This window comes from Coffea arabica, chromosome 9c (assembly GCF_036785885.1).
Source record: "Coffea arabica cultivar ET-39 chromosome 9c, Coffea Arabica ET-39 HiFi, whole genome shotgun sequence".
Classification (NCBI taxonomy): Eukaryota; Viridiplantae; Streptophyta; class Magnoliopsida; order Gentianales; family Rubiaceae; genus Coffea; species Coffea arabica.
The window spans coordinates 21703390-21721483 of NC_092326.1; the positions used below are offsets into that span (position 1 = coordinate 21703390).

At 41.1% G+C, this 18094-nt stretch overlaps 1 protein-coding gene across 1 annotated transcript; it reads left to right on the top strand.

Moving 5' to 3' along the window:
* Positions 1–3852: 3852 nt before the first annotated feature.
* On the top strand, positions 3853–6386 carry LOC140014143 (uncharacterized). The gene is made up of 4 exons (XM_072064551.1): positions 3853–4407; positions 4474–4765; positions 5169–5793; positions 6320–6386. Exons 1-4 carry the CDS (start codon positions 3853–3855, stop codon positions 6384–6386), a joined length of 1539 nt encoding a protein of 512 aa, XP_071920652.1.
* The last annotated feature ends 11708 nt before the right edge of the window (positions 6387–18094 follow it).

The following is an 18094-nucleotide window of genomic DNA, read 5'->3' on the forward strand; positions in this document are numbered from 1 at the left end:
TTCAGGGATATCTAAAGAAAGTACTCCAAGAGGAGCTTCGCGTGGCTGGGGCCAAGCAAGAGGTGCCTCACAAGGAGGTCAGACCTCAGCCCCTCAAGCATCTTGCGGGTACTGTGGGAAGGCCAATCATGTGGAGAGTGATTGTTGGCGAAAGGTGGGAAAATGTTTATGGTGTGGTGGCACCGAACACCAGCTTGCAACCTGTCCCCGTAGATCACGCCCAAACCCTGAACAAGCAAATGTAGGAGGGACTAATCCAAGAGTGCCAGCTAGAGTGTACGCCTTGGACCAACAGGCATTACCTGAACCATCGGAGATAGTAGAAGGTACGATTCGTGATTTCTATTGTTTAACCAAGTGATTCATGATTTCTATAGTAGAAGGTACGATTCGTGATTACTATAGTGAGACCTGAGAGCTGGAAACGAATATATAAGGAAAGTATCCTACATTATTCGAAGTGCATCTATGAATTTCGAGGTCGAAATTCTTTTAAGGGGGAGAGAGTGTGATGACCCGCAAATTTCTTATATTTTTCTCAAAAAAATGCCTTTTATTTGGAAATTTCTATTTATTAAAGCCCTGCTACCCAATTGTTCAACAATAAGTGCAGATGAACCTAGAAAATAGGGTTTCACTCTTCGTTTCCAAGATTGGGGCAAATTAGGGTTTTCGCGATTTTTTTTTGCCGGATGAATTTTCGGTATGGAGCAAGGATCAAATTTGGTGATTAAAAGTGAATTTTAAGTGAGAAATAATATGTGATTAGGAGAAATGAGATAAGGTTGGTGAATAGGAAGTAAAAACCCTAGTACGTGTGTTTTTAAGAAACGGCGCGAAGCGGCGGATCCCGCGCACTACCGATTGAACGCACCACTTGACCACCACTTTCTTACCATACAAGCTCATTGATATTTGAGCAAAATATCTTCTTAATTGTTAGCTGCCTTTGACCGAAAATTGAGGCTAAAATAACAAGGAAAAGGAAAGAGAAAAATGAAAGGTGGTGGTGTCGACAAGTGTCGCCACCCTAGAGTTTCTTGGCCAAGAGAGCAACTAACCTTCTTATTTCCAATTTTGCACTTTCCTCTTCATTTTTTTTCTGCTGCTGGCCGACCAAAAGAGAGAGAGAAAGGGAGAGCAAAAGAAAACTTCCTTCTTCTTGAATCTTAGCCAAACCAAGTGAGAAAATCGATTTCCAAACCGATTAAAGTGTTAATTGTGAGTTGGGAAGCTAGAGGAACTAGAAATTTTCAAAGGAGGTAGATTATCACTCATCCAAGCTTGTCTTTGAGGTATTAAATCTGATCATGGTCCTTGATCTTTTAAATCTTGCGTTAAGATGTTATTTAGCTTAAGTTTTGGCTTGATTTCAAGATGTGCAAGTGGTTGTGATGATTATTGGATGAAATAAAACAAGTTAGGGTTTGATTAATTTCTGTCTACACTTGTTGTATAGTTGCATATGTTGTATATAAGGTTATATAAGGGGCTTTGGTAGTGTTGGAAGTAAGAAATCAAGAAAGGTTGGATTGAATACTGAAAATTCCAGATTTCTGGAAAATTTCCCCCTTTTTCTGTTCGGTTTTGTAGCCTCATGCTAGAGGCCGAATTGGCCTTAGGTCAAAACATGAAAGTTGTAGAGAATGTCATTTTATAGTTGCCTACAAAATATCAGCTCAATTGGAGCATCATAGCTTGTGAAAAGATGAAAATACCCTTGCTGATCTAGGTTAATTTCCAGAGTTCCGCGTGGACAGTTTAGTCCTTTTGGTTGAGTTTATTCACTATAATCCGTTTGGATTTAGCCTTTCACCAAAATATGAGAGTTTCAGTGCCCTGTCTTAGCTTTGTAACGCCACCAAGAACACCTTAAACGGACCTTGGTAGACTGAGATATGGTCACTTGAATGCAGTACGGTTGATTAGCCGAATAGTTGAAACCAGGTTATATGGATTGGGAATTTGATCAGGTTACCCTGGAAATTAGACTAAGTGCTCTTCATGAAAGTTGTAGCCCTTTGCCTTAGCTTCGAAATGGTATAAGTTACGTATCAATCCGATAAGCGTAGCCTCGGATATGTTATTTCCGCAAAGCCCGTCAAATCTATCTTTCGTAATTGCATTTCCACACTTGATATTAGCTTAATCTTTGTTCGTGTGTTGTTGTGAGCCTATGGAATGGCTAATGAACTGAAATTATGTTATGGATGATGTTGGGTTGGATTGGGCTGGAAAATTAGGTAAACACAAAGGGCATGCTGCCCGAATTTACACTCGAGGACTAGGAAACGATACTTGCAACTTTTGTAAAGGTTAAGTGATTATCACTTGAACTAGCGAGCACCTTTGCTACTTTGTTATCGAGGGTTATACGTTAAAACCTAAACGAACTTGTACCCTTGAGGAAAAGATATAATGGGCAATGTAAACTTGTATTTCCTTGTACTTTCAACTCAAGTGTTGTTTCCAAGTATATATGCTACAAAAACCTTACGATTTGAAAAGCGAGCAAGTGTTTCACGAATGTCCTTCAAATGAATTTCAATTGGACGATTCTTAATGAACGGAACGTTTAAGTTTCGAATCTTACTCGTGTTTCAAAGTTCTCAAATTGGATTTTATCGCAGATCTGGACTCCAAGCCTGGAGTATAATTGAACGTGAATACTTGAAGCACTATATTTTGGTGAGTGCTTCCAAATATCCGATTGTACCTAGTACATGTGTTTCTTACTTGACTTACATGATTACATGATGAATGAATGATAGGGCAATGGTGTACTTTACCGCACTTGCCCTAATATGACTTGTTCTTGCTATTGATTACACTTGACTTGCTCTACATGTACTTGAGATATGTCTTGCCTGGAATTTCAGAAACCCTGTGGCTAGTTAATCGAGTTGAGCCGGCAAGGGTCTGGTCGATTAGATAACGAACCCTGGGTCACTTGTAATGTCGAGTGGACTGTTATCTCCTCGACTAAACGGTATACTCGAGTATTACCACCCATGTTTCGTGTGGCGTGCGGGCCCGGGAAAGGGGGTTGATCGGTGGATGGAGACTGGCGTGTAGTGGAGTTTTATTTGGACTAGTTATTACTTGAAAGTTGACGGAGTGTCAACTACCGATTGATCAAGCTGGAATGGAGCCGAGACTTGAATTACTGTATCCTTACATGTGAATGTGAACTCGATGTTGCTAGACTAGCTCAAATGCTATTTCTCTGATTTAACTTGTTTGTTCGCTGTTTCACTATTATTTTGCTATCACTTGGTTGTTGACCAATTTGATATTTGGGAACTTCACTGAGCTTTGGCTCACCCCGTTAGTTTGTTTTCCTTACAGGGGTACGAGCAAGGCGTGAGACTTGTAAAAGACTAGCGTAGCCTTTTGTTTTTTATCTTTGATCTTTTGGACTTGTACTTGCGCTATTCTTTGAATGAAACATTTTGTACTTGGATTGTATACGTTTTGCACTAGTTTGAGTATCGAGACTTTGTACCCTGATTCCTATCCTTGTATGTTATAAGCTTGAATTGGGAATGTTATTTATGGTTCATGATGGATGTGTATGTATGTGATTCGCGTGAGCTAGTGAGTGAGTCCTGGCGAGAGCTGGGCAGGCGGTCCGCTGAACCCTTTGGTACGCCTTAGGGGAGGTGGGGTCGTCACAAAGGAAAGGAGCATGCGCTGTATTACTTGAGTCGGATGATGATACCTAATGAGTTGAATTACTCACCCATCGAGAAGTTGTGCTTGGCACTTATATTTGTCATTCAGAAGCTAAAACATTACTTCCAAGCACACACTATTCGACTCATATCTAAGTTTAATCCCATTAAATATGTGATGGCAAAACCTGTACTGTCTGATCGGCTCGCGAGATGGTACCTCCAGTTTCAACAATTCGAAATTATTTATGTACCTGCGAAGGCTGTCAAAGGACAAATATTGGCAGACTTTTTAGCCGATCATCCCATACCTGCCGAGTGGGAGTTGACTGATGAACTCCCCGATGAAGAAATGTTTATGGTCGAATCCCCTTGGTCAATGTATTTCGATGGAGCTGCTCACCGTGATGGAGCTGGTGCGGGAGTTGTCTTTTATACTTCTGAAGCAGATGTATTGTCGTACTCCTTCACTTTAACACGCCGATGTTCAAACAATATGGCCGAATATCAGGCGTTGATTCTTGGTCTTGAAACGGCTGTAGACATGAAGCAGTTGCATCTTAGAGTCTATGGTGATTCAAAATTGGTGGTAAATCAATTTCTTGGTATTTATGATGTCAAGAAACCTGAATTGATCCCATATTATAAGTATGCAAGACAACTCATGGGATATTTGGATAGTGTCACTATAGAACATATCCCTAGAAATTTCAATCAACAAGATGATTCTTTGGCAAGAGTGGCGTCCATGATCACTCTACCTTCTCATCGAAATCAAATTTCAATATGTCAAAATTAGGTCATACCTCCGATGTTTGACGAAGAAGGTGATGGTAAGGAAGAAAATACTTATCATATTTTTGTTTATGAGATCGAAAAGGAGGATTGGCGTCACCTCATCATTGATTATCTTAATCATGGGAAGTTACCAAAAAATCCTAAGAAAAAGATTGATATACGTCGTCGAGTACCACGTTTCATTTACTACAAAGGGACGCTTTACCGAAGGTCATTCGATGGGGTGTTTCTACGATGTCTTGGAGAAGATGAGGTCGTGCAAGCAATGGAGGAGGCTCACTCTGGGATATGCGGTGCTCACCAGTCTGGCCCGAAATTACACTTTCGCATTAAAAGAATGGGATACTACTGGCCAACAATGGTAAAGGATTGCATTGACTTTGCTACAAGATGTCAAGCATGTCAATTCCATGGCAATTTCATCCATCAACTTCCGGAACCATTGCACCCAACTGTGGCTTCTTGGCCGTTCGATGCTTGAGGTTTGGATATAGTTGGACCACTTCCAAAGTCTTCTGGCGGACACATTTTCATTTTGGCGGCGACAGATTATTTTTCAAAGTGGGCTGAAGCGGTCCCTCTAAAAGAGGTAAAAAAAGGAGAATGTAGTAGATTTCATTCGCTTGCATATAATTTATCGATATGGAGTCCCGCATTATATCATCACCGATAATGGTAAACCTTTTTGCAATGTAGCAATGAACAAGCTTTGCGAAAAGTTTCATTTCAAACAATACAAGTCGTCCATGTACTATGCTGCTGCAAATAGAGTCGCTGAAGCATTCAATAAGACCTTATGTAATCTGTTGAAGAAAATCGTGAATAAATCGAGAAAGGATTGGCATCTTCGAATTGGAGAAGCACTTTGGGCATACCAAACTACTTTTCGAACTCCCACGCAAGCGACCCCATACGCGCTTGTTTATGGTATTGAAGCTGTTCTTCCACTTGAGTGTCAAATACCTTCGCTAAGAATTGCGATTCAAGAAGGGCTCAGTGAAGAAGATAATGTTCGTCTTCGCCTTGAAGAGTTAGAAGCACTCGACGAAAAGAGATTGGAAACTCAGCAACGGATTGAGTGCTATCAGGCTCACCTTTCAAAAGCATTCAATAAGCACGTCCGACCTCGTTCTTTTCAAATTGGAAAGTTAGTGCTCGCTGTTCGGAGACCAACCATTCTCACTCATGGCGGACAAAGAAAGTTTACTCCTAAGTGGGATGGTCCATATGCCGTTCGAGAAGTATATACAAATGGCTCATACAAGTTGGTTGCTGAAGATGGATTAAGCGTTGGCCCCATCAATGGTAAGTACCTAAAAAGGTACTATGCGTAATTGGAACCGCGCAATGCTCCTAGCCCGCATGAGCTAAAACTGTGGATGGCAACCACCAATAGTGTAGTATGTGGTTAAACTGCTAAAACACTCCACCAAGTCTAAGGTGGTAAACAAATAGATACTCCTGGCCCGCATGAGGTTAAAATGTGAACGGCAGGAACTACGTGTGACTCGATTCCCTTGTTGGGATACGTAGGCAGCTTGGAGGGCAACTTCTAGGTTCAATTACACCACTCCAAATCAAATCCTTGTCCCTTGCAAAAAAAAAAAAGGAATTTTCTCTTTCCAAAAAAAATAAAAATAAATAAAATGCTTCATTTGAGTTCTTTTCTCTTTAAAAAAAAACAAGAGATAAGAAATGAAAAGCGTTTTATTATTGAAAAAAAAACTCATTACATGAAAAAGAAAAAAATGAATGACAAAAGCATTCAGGAAAAAGAAGAACATGGTGGAAAGCTTAAATATCAAATTTGTATTCCACTACAGCTACTTTATATAATTCAAGTGCAGACTTCATGTCCTCAAGTTCCTTCATAGCGTCATCAGTCAAGATGCTGGTATGTTCAATGGAAGATAGCTTATCGTGCGCTTGGGTTATTTCGGCCTAGATTTCTTTGAAGGTCTCATGCTTTTGATCGATAGTTGAGCTGATTTCCAAGCTTTGTTTCTCCAAACTGATGAGTTCCTGTTGCAGAACCTTTTTCCTGTCTTCAATGGACTGCAACTTTTCTTCAAGACTTTGCAAATGACAAGTCAGTTCTTCTCCCTTTGCCTTAACTCTCTCGAGTTGGGCCGTCGCTGTGGAAAGGAGTTCTGCATGCGTTTCTTTGCTCATCCTCTCCCACGATGAAGATGCCAGAACATCATAAGCCTCCGCCTTGGCAAACAATTCCATCAAGTGGTCTTTTAAAGGGAGACCGTTGGTGGGATCCGTTCTTGCGATTTTTGCAATGATTTCCTCTGCACACTCTTTTAAAGAAGAGATCTGCTCAATTGGAGTGTCAAGAATCTGTCCGCAAAAATCCGTCCACAAACTCTGCAAATACTTTCTTCGATGTGTCTGGATCAACTTTTGGCCATGAAATTCTGAAACCAGTACTACCTTTGGTCTTTTTCGGGTTTCGTGTGCACTAGTCAGCTCCTTCTTATGCATTAACGAGGTATCTCCACTGGGGGCAAATTGTTGTGGGGTACTGATAGCTACTTCGTCACTTTTGTTGTTTGAAATTATATCATCAGCTTCGAGTTCGGGTGGTGAGTTGTTACCAACGCCTTCTTGACGGAATTCAAGGAACGGGGGCTAAAAAAAAATTTTTTTTACAAAAAAAAAATTTACAAAAAAAAAGAAGGGGAAAAATTGAGAGATGATTACCTTAAGTGGCGACACTCCAATCGACGGTGGTGTAAAGGAAACTTCTTCCAAATCAGAAGATGTCCTCTTCCTCGATCGGTTCCAATGACGGTCTTGGCTACTACTGCCACTCGCCAACGAATGGGTTCCTCTTTGGATAGATTCGATGCCCTGAGCTTGAGTCCCTTCTTGCTCTATAACTTCGATAGAATCACGATCGTCCATCGTTTCAATTTTGACATTTTCTTCTGTGTGAGTCACTGATAAAGATTTTGAAACTTTGGATGGCGTCTTCTTCGCTGGAATCACTGGTTGCGCCTCTTTGATGGCCTGTCGAGAGTCCTTGGAAGACTTATTTCTCGCAACAATATTTTTCAAGGGGCTGCTAATGGTTTTGTTCTTCCGCAAGGTGGATGAGGTAAGACCCGTTACAATCTCTATAGCTCCATCGTGATGCACGGGCTTGTTGGCGGGGGTAATCTTACCCTTCTTCGATGATTGCTGAGGAATTTTAACGGTAAACTTAAAGGAAGTCAAAGAGACACTATTTGATCGAGTCGACCACCAGACGTCATAGTCTTTCGTGATCAATGGATGCTTCCTGTGTGTAGGTATAGTCATTCGAGATCGCGTCTGCGTGCGAACGGAGGAATCCCATAGTTGAATAGCCTCACCCAAAGTGTAAGTGTGAGTGATTTCTTTCAAGTTGTTGGGAATGTCTTGATAAAAGCCGAATTGTCTGCTAAACCTGCAAGGATTATATTTCTCAATGATGAAAGTATTGTCCTTACGTAGAGTTAAATGGCAAGAGCGTTGACTAATGAAGTAGCTCGTGAGTCTTGATAAGGATCCATCGTCGATCAACACCTTTTCTTCATTCTCAGTCCAGCACAACTTATGAAGCATCAAAGGATTCACCTCTTTGAAGATTCCCTCAGCTTCTGATCGGCCATAAAATATTGCCATTTTCTCACCGCTAAATCTTGTCATGCGCGCATGGTGGCCACTCACTTGATTATTCTCGTGATATACGTCAAGGTATTGGCCAATCCAAGCATAGACGTAATGGATTGGGAAAGTTACCCCGTATTCTCCAAGGTTAGGGGCGTAGACGATCTCCCTCAACCCATGATATATGCTCGCAAGAACGGGAATTGCAAGGCAAACTCTTTTTCCTGTGGCCATTAAGCATGCTACCTTGAAGACACTTGGGCGAATACGATCGACCTTTTTGCTTGGCAAAAGGAACTTGCAAATCCAACACGCTATGAATGCCGCAATATAGGTTTCCTTTCTTAAAGACCCCGGGATACCTAGTGTGTCGAAAGGGACGTTGAAGTCCTTTGTATCAGCAAGGTCGTGAGGCTCTACGCTTCCAAAAGGGTTGTAAGTCATTTTCGGTTTAGAGGCGGTCTTTCTTCTATTCGCTCTGCTCGGAGGGGCCCTGTACCTAGCATCTCCTTTGAACCAGAAATGGATCCAGTCTTTCGTCCATACGCCTTGGTCATTCGTCCATAGGTGGTAGTAAGCGGAAAAGAGGTGCCTGCAGCTCTCAGGGAGAAGTGGCTTCCCTTCTTTGTCACGAGTAAGAAACTCCTGCGCCGAAGGAACAACTTCATCAAAGAACGAGCCATCGATCGAAAGGCCGCCAAGTCGATAAAGGTCCCAAAGTATGATGGACAACTCCCCAACGGGCGTATGAAGTGTGTTTGTCGAGGGACACCAATATTTGAAGAAGGCTCGCAAGATATTTTAACAGCGGTCGTAGGAATATCTTGACGCGTAGACAGCTTCAAATATGCCAGCGCGTGTTAGCACCTCTTTATGCCTTCCAAGAATGTCCTCGACCCACTCCCAATAATAGGAGGTGAAGCACGCCTCACCAAAGAAGGACGAAGGGATCTTCCATGCAGCGTTGTCAATATTGAATCCCACGAACGGGAGCGTGAACTTGGCTATTTCCGGATCTCCATTATGAAGTGACGAGTTTAGTGCGACCACTTCTTCTTCCCTCGACGTAGTGGAGAAAGTCGATGGTGCCACCACTTCCTTAGTACACTTGCTAGTCCAATTTTCGAGATGAAAGCATCCTTCAAGAGGTATAAAAGATTCGGCGAGCGCCCCAACAGCTGGTTTATACACATGTAGCGACAAGCTCTTTGATTGAGGCCCTCCCCTTTCATCCGTCAATGAGATATGGGGCAGTGGCACGGTGTAGTCCTTAATTTGCATGATTGCTGGAATTTTGAAAAAGAAAGTATTAGACGATGAAGGGGATTTCTTACAAAATTTTGGTAATTAAATTACCTAATCAGTGGCTCTCTTCAAATCCCCAAAATTGTTTCAAGCTCCTTTTCAGGCACGAGATGGGGTATCTACAAAAGAGCAAGTTAGTAAAGTTGAGATATTGACATGGACTGGGGCAAAAAAAATTTTTTTTTTGAGGTCAGAGTTCTAGGAAAAAAAAAAGGGGGGGGGGAATTTGTGCTCAAATATCATATTTGGTATGGTCCCCATAGATGAGCAAAACATAAAAAAAACAAAAAAAATGGTACAAAAATTGAGATAAAATTTTCAGCCTTGAGGAATAGCTCAAAAAATAATATTTTGAGCCAATCTTCATTCTCAAATAATATTTAAAGGGCATACATGATCTCGAATAATATCAAAAAAAAAGGGGCACCACAAATAATATTTCGAGCCAATCTCCATTCGGTCAATTTTAGTCTTTCAACCGAGACCCAGGCTTCTTTCTCAAATGGTATGTTGAGAATTTATTTGGTAAAGTCATGAGGCTCTAAGCTTCTCAGCTGACCAAGGCTATTTATTGACAAGCATGACCGAAGCTATTTAGTAACTGAGGCATCTAATGATGAAACGTACAAAAGCCTTGACCGAAACCAATTCTTGGCATGCAAAAAAAAAAATCTTGACCGAGGCTTCTTGTAACAATTAAAGTGTTGCAAGGGGAAAAAAAAAAGGGAGGCCTCAAGTACCTGGTAAGCGAAAAGAAAGTGTTGAAGTGCAACCAATGGATGATGATTGACACTTGCGGCTCGGCAACGGTGATAACTAGCTGCAAATTGTCTCTATTGATCAAAGGCCACTTTGCTTCGTTAGATGATCATGAAGTATCGAGGTTCCAACGCAACTTGGTAGAGCTACTTATGTTTAAAAAAAAAAAAACCATGCAAGGATTCATATGCTAACTACTCACGAGTTTCGGGATTTGGGAATCATGTTATCCTATAATGAGTCGATGGTTCAGATTTGTAAGTTTGAGATATGGCAGCTTAACATGCAGGTTTCAAGTTATTCATCGGTTAATCCGTATGAATGGTACCGTGAACTCAAGAGGCATATTAGATTCATGCATGAAAGCTATTCTGGCTGGGATAATATAAGAGCAAGCGTGTCCATGGATAAATTGAAGGCCTGGGAGTTAGTTATATAATAAAAAAAAAGTTTTGAACTCTACCAGAGAAGAAATCCACCCATAGCTTGGGAAAGTAGTGCATACCTTAAAACAATTCAGGGATAGCTCAGCAAGAGTGTCGACCGAAATTGATCAGTTGAAAAGGTAGCAGAGCCAAGCAAATTAGCAAACAATGAATGACGGCAACGGCAAACAGAGACGTAGCAGCAATCCAGCAACACTAGTGGAAAAAAAAAATGAGGGAGAGTTTGTCTTTGAACTGTGAGTAAATTGATGCCTTAACCATTGCGTATTTATAACAGATATGCATCCTATATTCAAGAAGGATTCTGGCCAGAAGTGTTTCAATTTAAAACACCGAATGACTCATTGTTCGAAGTACTTGCGGTTTTAGCAGGTTAATTTATCGAGCCGAGGAAGTTTACTCGCAAAAGGAATCTAGTTCTTCCTGCTTTGTATAATGGGACGAAGAGAAAGGATGAAATGCGAAGCTCTTTGTGAAAGCCCCACTTTTCCCTAAGGCGAACCAAAGGGTTAGGCGGACTGCCGGCCCAACTCTCGCCGGGACTCTGTCGATCACTTCAAGCAACCATAAGAACATCTAACCACGATCCAACTTAAAACAAAACGTATATACAATAATATCTCAAGAAGAAGTACGATCGTCAAATATACAGATGCTCTCAAATCACTATACAACCAACCCGTGCCAAGCACTAGGGCGAGAACCATGACAAAAGAAAACCAAGGGTTAGACCCAGCTAGTCTATACCGGCTCTCGTCCTTGCTCGCCTTCCCCTGTTAAGGAAAATAAACTAAAGGGGTGAGCTATAAGCTCAGTGAGGTTCCAAACACATAGGCAACAAGAAGTTCAATGCATTCATTACATGTTACCAATAATTCAAATACAAAAGAAAGCGATAAACACCTTCATTAAAAGGATACGTGCTCACAAGGAGCTATTCGTTCATTCATTCGTTCATTCATTCATTCACCAGGCTCCACCAACCTCCATCAACCTACAAGGTAATACTCGAGTATACCAAAACGTTCACCCAGGTCCCTAATCGCCCGACCGAGTCCGCTTCTGGCTCGAGATGACCGGTAACAAGGGGCAATGGCCAGTTCAGCCAAAAGGCTTACATTCATGCACAAATAACATTTCAATCATTCAATCCTTGAAAATTTCACAATCGTTTAGGTCGAGTGCGATAAAGTACACACTTGCCTAGAAAACTCGTTTTAACAATCTTTGAAAGCATATAACATGTTATCAATCATTCATACCAGCCATATAATCATGAAACATATCAAACAGGGAACACTCACCTATACACGCAAAATAACGTCCACTTCTCAATCACCAATGAAACCTAAAAGTAAACAAAGAACACATTACAATCCATCTAGCATGATTTGGATGAAATCAAGAATTACCCGACTACTCGTGAGTAAATGTATAAAATGACTTTTAAAGTGTCAATAGAGCATATGGATCCGTGGACGGGAATTACTAGGGTTCATAAACCAACCTAAAGAGGTATTAGGTTTTAGAATGGTAAAATGATCATTTTATTTGCCAAGCGGAAATATACAGGTTCAAATAGAAATTTAGCCCTCGGCCACCTTTTGAAAGAGCAGGAAACATTTTCAGTAAATACGTCCAATTCGTCACAAAATACATTCGGAAAATCACTTTAACTTGATCACATTACAAGAAGATAAACGGACGGCATGTCCCTTGTGTTTACCTATTTGCCAGCCATTAATGGCTTCATTATTTTCCTCAAAACAGTCCCAACATCTCATATAGAATAATCTCATGTCCAAAAGCCGTTCACTAGGCTTAAAGTCATATAAATACAAAAATCAAGCTAAAACATTTCCGGATAAAAACAGTTTTTGACACCATTTTGCGGTTTTGGCACCATTGGCACTACGATTATCGGATGAAGGTGCAAGATACATCGTTTCGAAGCTAACACACAACCCTACATTTCTTATGAAGACCTCCAAGGCCAAATCATGCATTTCATGATCAAAAATGGAAAACTACACCAAAACCAGAATTCTGGGCGCGAAACAGGTTTCATGAATAGTCAAGGGTATTTCGATCATTTCACATGCTACAGTAGTTGGATCAAGCGGAAATTTTGCAGGCAACTATTTTATACTATTGGCTACAACTTTCATGTTTTGCCCAAAATCTAATTCGGTAAGAATCATGGTGAAAAGTCCCGATCAGATTGGGTGAAAAGACAACCCTGTTCGCTGAACTCCTACTAGACCAGTCTGGGTATTTCCGTCTTATCTCAGGCTCCGAGCTCGGATTGGGCTGAAAATTTACAGGCAACTAGAAAACATCATTGTCTACAACTTTCATGTCTTGTCCTAAGGTCAATTCGACTTCTAACCTGGTCGAACAGAAACGGACAGAAAGGGAAAAAATGGAACCCTAATCTGGAAATTCATGCATTCATGTGCCAATTCTTCCATAACATCACATCTATAACCAACATAAACCATTAATTTGACATTAGCAAGATCAAAGCAAGAATTCCCTAGTTACTCACCTTGCAAGCTCAAGAAAGTAAGCAACTTAGCACCAATTTCTTCCAAGCAACTCCACAACCAACCTCAATATCACCAAACTAAGAAGTTCTATGGAAAAATTTGAAGATTAAACGGTTGAATTGAAAGATTGGGCAAGATTGGAGCTTGAAAATTGAGAGAGTTTTCTTTCCTTTGTTCCTAGCAAGAACTTCGGCCAAGAGCTTCAAAATAAGAAGAATTTTGGGTCAATTTTGGTTTAAATGGTAAAGGCATGAATAGTGGTCAAAAGGTCAAAAAGGTAAGAATAAATCCTCAAGTGACACATGTCCTCTTCATTAATTGCTTGCCTAACTTTTTGTCTCTCTTACACCAATCCACTTGGCAACCTCTAAATATCTCATAACACCCGGTAAACTAAACCCAGTATCCAAAACTTAACCGAACTGGCCGAATTTTTTCCGAATTTTCCACACTAGCGGGTCCCACGTCCGATATACGCTCTTAATTTCTCAAAAACTAACCGATACTAGAAAAATCATTTAAAAACTATATTTACTTATAAAATTGATCTAGAAAAATTTTCTAATACAGAAAATGCAGAAAACGTGCAATTAAGAAAAGTACGGGTCCTCACACTCTCTCCCCCTTAAAGAAATTTCGTTCTCGAAATTTTTACCTTCATTTGCCTCAGACGAGTCCGGAACTGTTTGGGTGCCTAACGCATAAGCTTTTGCTGGCCCACTAGTTCGGTTCCCTCTTTCATTTGCTTGTTTTATTTTAGCTCCCTCCAGTTGCGGAACACTACCTCCGCGTGACTGTCTCCTCGGACAGTTGCTAACTTGGTGCTCACCACTCCCACAAATCAAGCACTTCCGCCCTTTCCGCCAACAATCGTTCTCGGTATGATTGGCCTTTCCGCAATAGCCACAAGTCAGGTGAGAAGCCATCTTTTGGCTTTCTTGAGAAATTTCCTCAGGTTCGATTTGGCTCCCTTTAGTAGACCTTTTATCTACCGCCCCTATTGTCCATGGTGGGTAGGACAAAAAATTTGTTTTCTGCATTTTGGAAGGGACTATAGATTCACTTGGTTCCTCACTCATACTACCAGCTACACCTCTTTTCCGTGTTTGGGAGGCTTTTACTTGTGCCTTTGCATTCTCGATTCGTTGAGCCTTCTCAAGGGCCTCCGTAAATGTATTCACTTGCACTACTGCCAACGCCTCTTGGATGTCCAAATTTAGTCCCTGTATAAACCGTCTCACTCTTCTCGATTCCGTGGCTACTAATTCTGAAGCAAACTTGGATAGTTTGGTGAATTTCGTTTCGTATTCAGCCACACTTACGGTCCCCTGACGTAGTCCAATAAATTCGTCCTCCCTCCTTTCTTGAACTAAGGGTGGGAGGTATTTCTCGTTAAATTCTCTTACAAAATTCGCCCATGTCCAGACAGTCTGTTCTCTTTCCCACTTTGTTCTAATTACGTTCCACCATGCTCGGGCCGGTCCCTCAATTTGAAACACTGCGAAGTTCACCTGCCTCTGTTCAGTGTAATTCAAAGCTGTGAATATATTCACCATGGCCTCTAGCCACTGTTCAGCGAAGTCCGGATCAGGCCCTCCGGCTAATTGTGGAGGTGCAAACTTCTGAAACCGCTCCAGAGCCTTATCCTCACCCGTCTCAGGGTTCCTGGGTTGATTTACGGGTATTTGATCTTGTTGATCTACTAATCTTGCCAAGATATCCGTCATTTGTTGCATTGCCGTCGCCATTTGGTCTCCGGTTGCAACTCTCGGTCCTTGTTCTTGTTCAGCGGACGTTTTTCCTTCTGCTCTAGGTTCTGTGGTCCGTTTAGTTCCACGGCCTCGACCACGTCCCTGACTACGTCTCCCGTCCATTTTTTTCCCTCCCTCTCTTTTTTTCCAAAAGTAGTTTAATGAATAAATGCAATAAGGTGACTCAAAAGTAACCAAAATTGAGGCACCAAGTACACAAGTAAACATATATGCACATAGCACTCCACATATCAAGAAAATAGATGATCAGTTACACAAGTACGTATCAAGTCAGGCAAATATTCATATGCTCAAATACACCAATGAACGTCATGTAATAAGAATATATAAGCGAATCAAACGAGGAGATGATGTGTCGTCCCAATCTTAGCTAAGGTAACCCCGTCCGGTCCCTCACGTCACTTACTATTCACAACAGATATCCCTTAAACTCTTGTACTCATTCCAGTCGAACAAAGCCTGTTCATGTTCCCACAATACAAGCACTACCTCAACTCTGGAGTACTCGGGTACGAGAATCCGAAATAAGATAATTCACCTCTCGAGCTGGCCAGTCCCAAGAGTAAACCATCTACAATCGGAATTCCTCCCAGACGTACCTATCTATGGTCCTCAGATTCCACAAGAAAATTTAAGGCCTATAACGTTCACAACTCATAGCTTATGCTCGAACGAGCACTTAATCCTTCATACCTAGTCACCACTCAGTCCAGGCTCACTCCGCGCAGAGACCACGCGAAGCAGGCTCTGATACCAACTGTGACAGCCCCACTTTCCCCTAAGGCGAACCAAAGGGTTCGGCGGACTGCCGGCCCAGCTCTCGCCGGGACTCAGTCGATCACTTCAAGCAACCATAAGAACATCTAACCACGATCCAACTTAAAACAAAACGTATATACAATAATATCTCAAGAAGAAGTACAATCGTCAAATATACAGAGGTTCTCAAATCACTATACAACCAGCCCGTGCCAAACACTAGGGCGAGAACCATGACAAAAGAAAACCAAGGGCTAGACCCAGCTAGTCTATACCGGCTCTCGTCCTTGCTCGCCTTCCCCTGTTAAGGAAAACAAACTAAAGGGGTGAGCTATAAGCTCAGTGAGGTTCCAAACACATAGGCAACAAGAAGTTCAATGCATTCATTACATGTTACCAATAATTCAAATACAAAAGAAAGCGATAAACACCTTCATTAAAAGGATACGTGCTCACAAAGAGCCATTCGTTCATTCATTCGTTCATTCATTCATTCACCAGGCTCCACCAACCTCCATCAACCTACAAGGTAATACTCGAGTATACCAAAACGTTCACCCAGGTCCCTAATCGCCCGACCGAGTCCGCTTCTGGCTCGAGACGACCGGTAACAAGGGGCAATGGCCAGTTCAGCCAAAAGGCTTACATTCTTGCACAAATAACATTTCAATCATTCAATCCTCGAAAATTTCACAATCGTTTAGGCCGAGTGCGATAAAGTACACACTTGCCTAGAAAACTCGTTTTAACAATCTTTGAAAGCATATAACATGTTATCAATCATTCATACCAGCCATATAATCATGAAACATATCAAACCGGGAACACTCACCTATACACGCAAAATAACGTCCACTTCTCAATCACCAATGAAACCTAAAAGTAAACAAAGAACACATTACAATCCATCTAGCATGATTTGGATGAAATCAAGAATTATCCGACTACTCGCGAGTAAACGTATAAAATGACTTTTAAAGTGACAATAGAGCATATGGATTCGTGGACGGGAATTACTAGGGTTCATAAACCAACCTAAAGAGGTATTAGGTTTGAGAATGGTAAAATGATCATTTTATTTGCCAAGCGGAAATATACAGGTTCAATTAGAAATTTAGCCCTCGGCCACCTTTTGAAAGAGCCGGAAACATTTTCAGTAAATACGTCCAATTCGTCACAAAATACATTCGCAAAATCACTTTAACTTGATCACATTACAAGAAGATAAACGGACGGCATGTCCCTTGTGTTTACCTATTTTCCAGCCATTAATGGCTTCATTATTTTCCTCAAAACAGTCCCAACATCTCATATAGAATAATCTCATGTCCAAAAGCCGTTCACTAGGCTTAAAGTCATATAAATACAAAAATAAATACAAAAATCAAGCTAAAAAACATTTCCGGATAAAAACAGTTTTTGACACCATTTTGCGGTTTTGGCACCATTGGCACTACGATTATCGGACGAAAGTGCAAGATACATCGTTTCGAAGCTAACACACAACCCTACATTTCTTATGAAGACCTCCAAGGCCAAATCATGCATTTTCACGATCAAAAATGGAAAACTACACCAAAACCAGAATTCTGGGCGCGAAACAGGTTTCATGAACAGTCAAGGGTATTTCGATCATTTCACATGCTACAGTGGTCGGATCAAGCTGAAATTTTGCAGGCAACTATTTTATACTATTGGCTACAACTTTCATGTTTTGCCCAAAATCTAATTCGGTAAGGATCATGGTGAAAAGTCCCGGTCAGATTGGGTGAAAAGACAACCCTGTTCGCTGAACTCCTACTAGACCAGTCTGGGTATTTCCGTCTTATCTCAGGCTCCCGAGCTCGGATGGGTCTGAAAATTTATAGTCAACTAGAAAACATCATTGTCTACAACTTTCATGTCTTGTGCTAAGGTCAATTCGACTTCTAACCTGGTCGAACAGAAACGGACAGAAAGGGGAAAATTGGAACCCTAATCTGGAAATTCATGCATTCATGTGCCAATTCTTCCATAACATCACATCTATAACCAACATAAACCATTAATTTGACATTAGCAAGATCAAAGAAAGAATTCCCTAGTTACTCACCTTGCAAGCTCAAGAAAGTAAGCAACTTAGCACCAATTTCTTCCAAACAACTCCACAACCAACCTCAATATCACCAAACTAAGAAGTTCTATGGAAAAATTTGAAGATTAAACGGTTGAATTGAAAGATTGGGCAAGATTGGAGCTTGAAAATTGAGAGAGTTTTCTTTCCTTTGTTCCTAGCAAGAACTTCGGCCAAGAGCTTCAAAATAAGAAGAATTTTGGGTCAATTTTGGTTTAAATGGTAAAGGCATGAATAGTGGTCAAAAGGTCAAAAAGGTAAGAATAAATCCTCAAGTGAC

Coding starts and splice junctions, on each gene's coding strand:
- LOC140014143 (XM_072064551.1), top strand. CDS start 3,853: ATGGCAAAACCTGTACTGTCTGATCGGCTCGCGAGATGGTACCTCCAG. Junction 4,408..4,473: donor ATCAACAAGATGATTCTTTG/GCAAGAGTGGCG, acceptor TGTCAAAATTAG/GTCATACCTCCGATGTTTGA. Junction 5,794..6,319: donor AATGGTAAGTACCTAAAAAG/GTACTATGCGTA, acceptor ATTCAAGTGCAG/ACTTCATGTCCTCAAGTTCC.